Consider the following 1564-nt stretch of genomic DNA (forward strand, 5'->3'; position numbering starts at 1 on the left):
GTGTGTTATATACTATGCGTGGTTGGTGGTTAGATACTCCCTGTATTTTGTTGTTGTGTGTTATATACTATGCATACATCATACATCTATAGACCATACACCATACATCTATCAGCAATACATCATACATCTATAAACACCTTTATAAATATATCCAGAATCCTATAATAATAACCCGTACATGCTACTTACAGGTCCAGCATATGCTTAGCCAGCTGAGCAAGACCCTGACTGTGATGGGGGAGCCCATTGCTGTAGTACACTACGGCAGCGCCACTGCAGGCTTCATTGACTGGAATATATCGAAAGGCATGTATTAAACCCTGGAAACCCTAGACCCAATACTGTGTATGTACTCCATTTGATACCAGCCACACCTTGTAGTGTGTAGTAGTATTGTGTATGGGTAGTAAGTAGCATGTATCTTTTGCCATACCTTGTATTGCGTAGTAGTAATGTGTATGGGTAGTAAGTAGTATGTATCTTTTGCCATACCTTGTATTGTGTAGTAGTATTGTGTATGGGTAGTAAGTTGTATGTATCTTTTGCCATACCTTGTATTGCGTAGTAGTAATGTGTATGCGTAGTAAGTAGTATGTATCTGTTGCCATACCTTTTAGTGTGTGATAGTATTGTGTATGGGTAGTAAGTAGTATGTATCTGTTGCCATACCTTGTATTGCGTAGTAGTAATGTGCATGGGTAGTAAGTAGTATGTATCTTTTGCCATACCTTGTAGTGTGTAGTAGTATTGTGTACGTGTTAGCCTTCAACCATATAGTGTGAAGTGGACAGCTGCGTCCCCGTACACCCCATTGACTGTAATACAACGGAAGGCAAGTGATATACTCACCTCTACTCTCTCCATCGATACACACCGCAAGCTACCCCAAAACACTTTTTTAGAGTTTAGGGTTTTAGGGAATATCAGTTGTCTGCTATTGTGACCCAACTCTCAAGCCTCTCTCACTACCTGTACAACTCATCCCATTCGCCCGTGCCTCAGGCAGCAGCAGAAACCCAAGAGATGTCCTGCACCAACTAACCAGCACAAGCAGACCACCCACCGCCGCAAAGCCTTCTCCTACGCCCACGATACACACGTATAGGGCCACAACAGACCCCAAACCCCCCTCTAAGAACACGCACACGCACACGCTCATCTCCCCTGCGACACCACGTACTGTGATGAAGGGAGAGCAGGAGGAGTCTGTGCGCCGCAGACTGTTGGCTAAGCTGGAGACACTCAGCACGAACACAGAGCACATAGACTCAGCGCCGCAGCTGACAATGCAAAGGTGGGCTGCCTATGTACTTGCTTTGTTGAGGCTTGCTATGTTGGCGTGCGTGCGTGCGTGTGTGTATGTGTCTGTGTCTGTGTCTGTGGCTGTGGCCGTTTGTCTTCTTATCTGTGTTTGTGTGTGTGTGTGCGTTTGTTTGTGTATATTTGTTTCATGTGTTGGGGTGGGGTGGGGAAAAGGGAGTGTGCGTGTAGATTTAATGTTGTTTGTAGGAACAAAGTAATAAATCAAAGACAGCATACTGATCAGTGGCAGCAAAATAGA

General features: G+C 44.7%; 1 protein-coding gene across 1 annotated transcript; it reads right to left on the minus strand.

The window, feature by feature from the left end:
- Nucleotides 1–192: 192 nt before the first annotated feature.
- Nucleotides 193–1267, minus strand: SARC_15829 (hypothetical protein; the record flags this gene model as incomplete). Its single annotated transcript, XM_014290059.1, has 2 exons — nucleotides 193–292; nucleotides 973–1267. Coding segments are annotated over 2 exons (395 nt in total), but the record flags the coding sequence as incomplete, so codon positions are not given.
- Nucleotides 1268–1564: the final 297 nt, after the last annotated feature.

This window comes from Sphaeroforma arctica (assembly GCF_001186125.1).
Source record: "Sphaeroforma arctica JP610 unplaced genomic scaffold supercont1.6825, whole genome shotgun sequence".
NCBI classification, from domain to species: Eukaryota; class Ichthyosporea; order Ichthyophonida; genus Sphaeroforma; species Sphaeroforma arctica.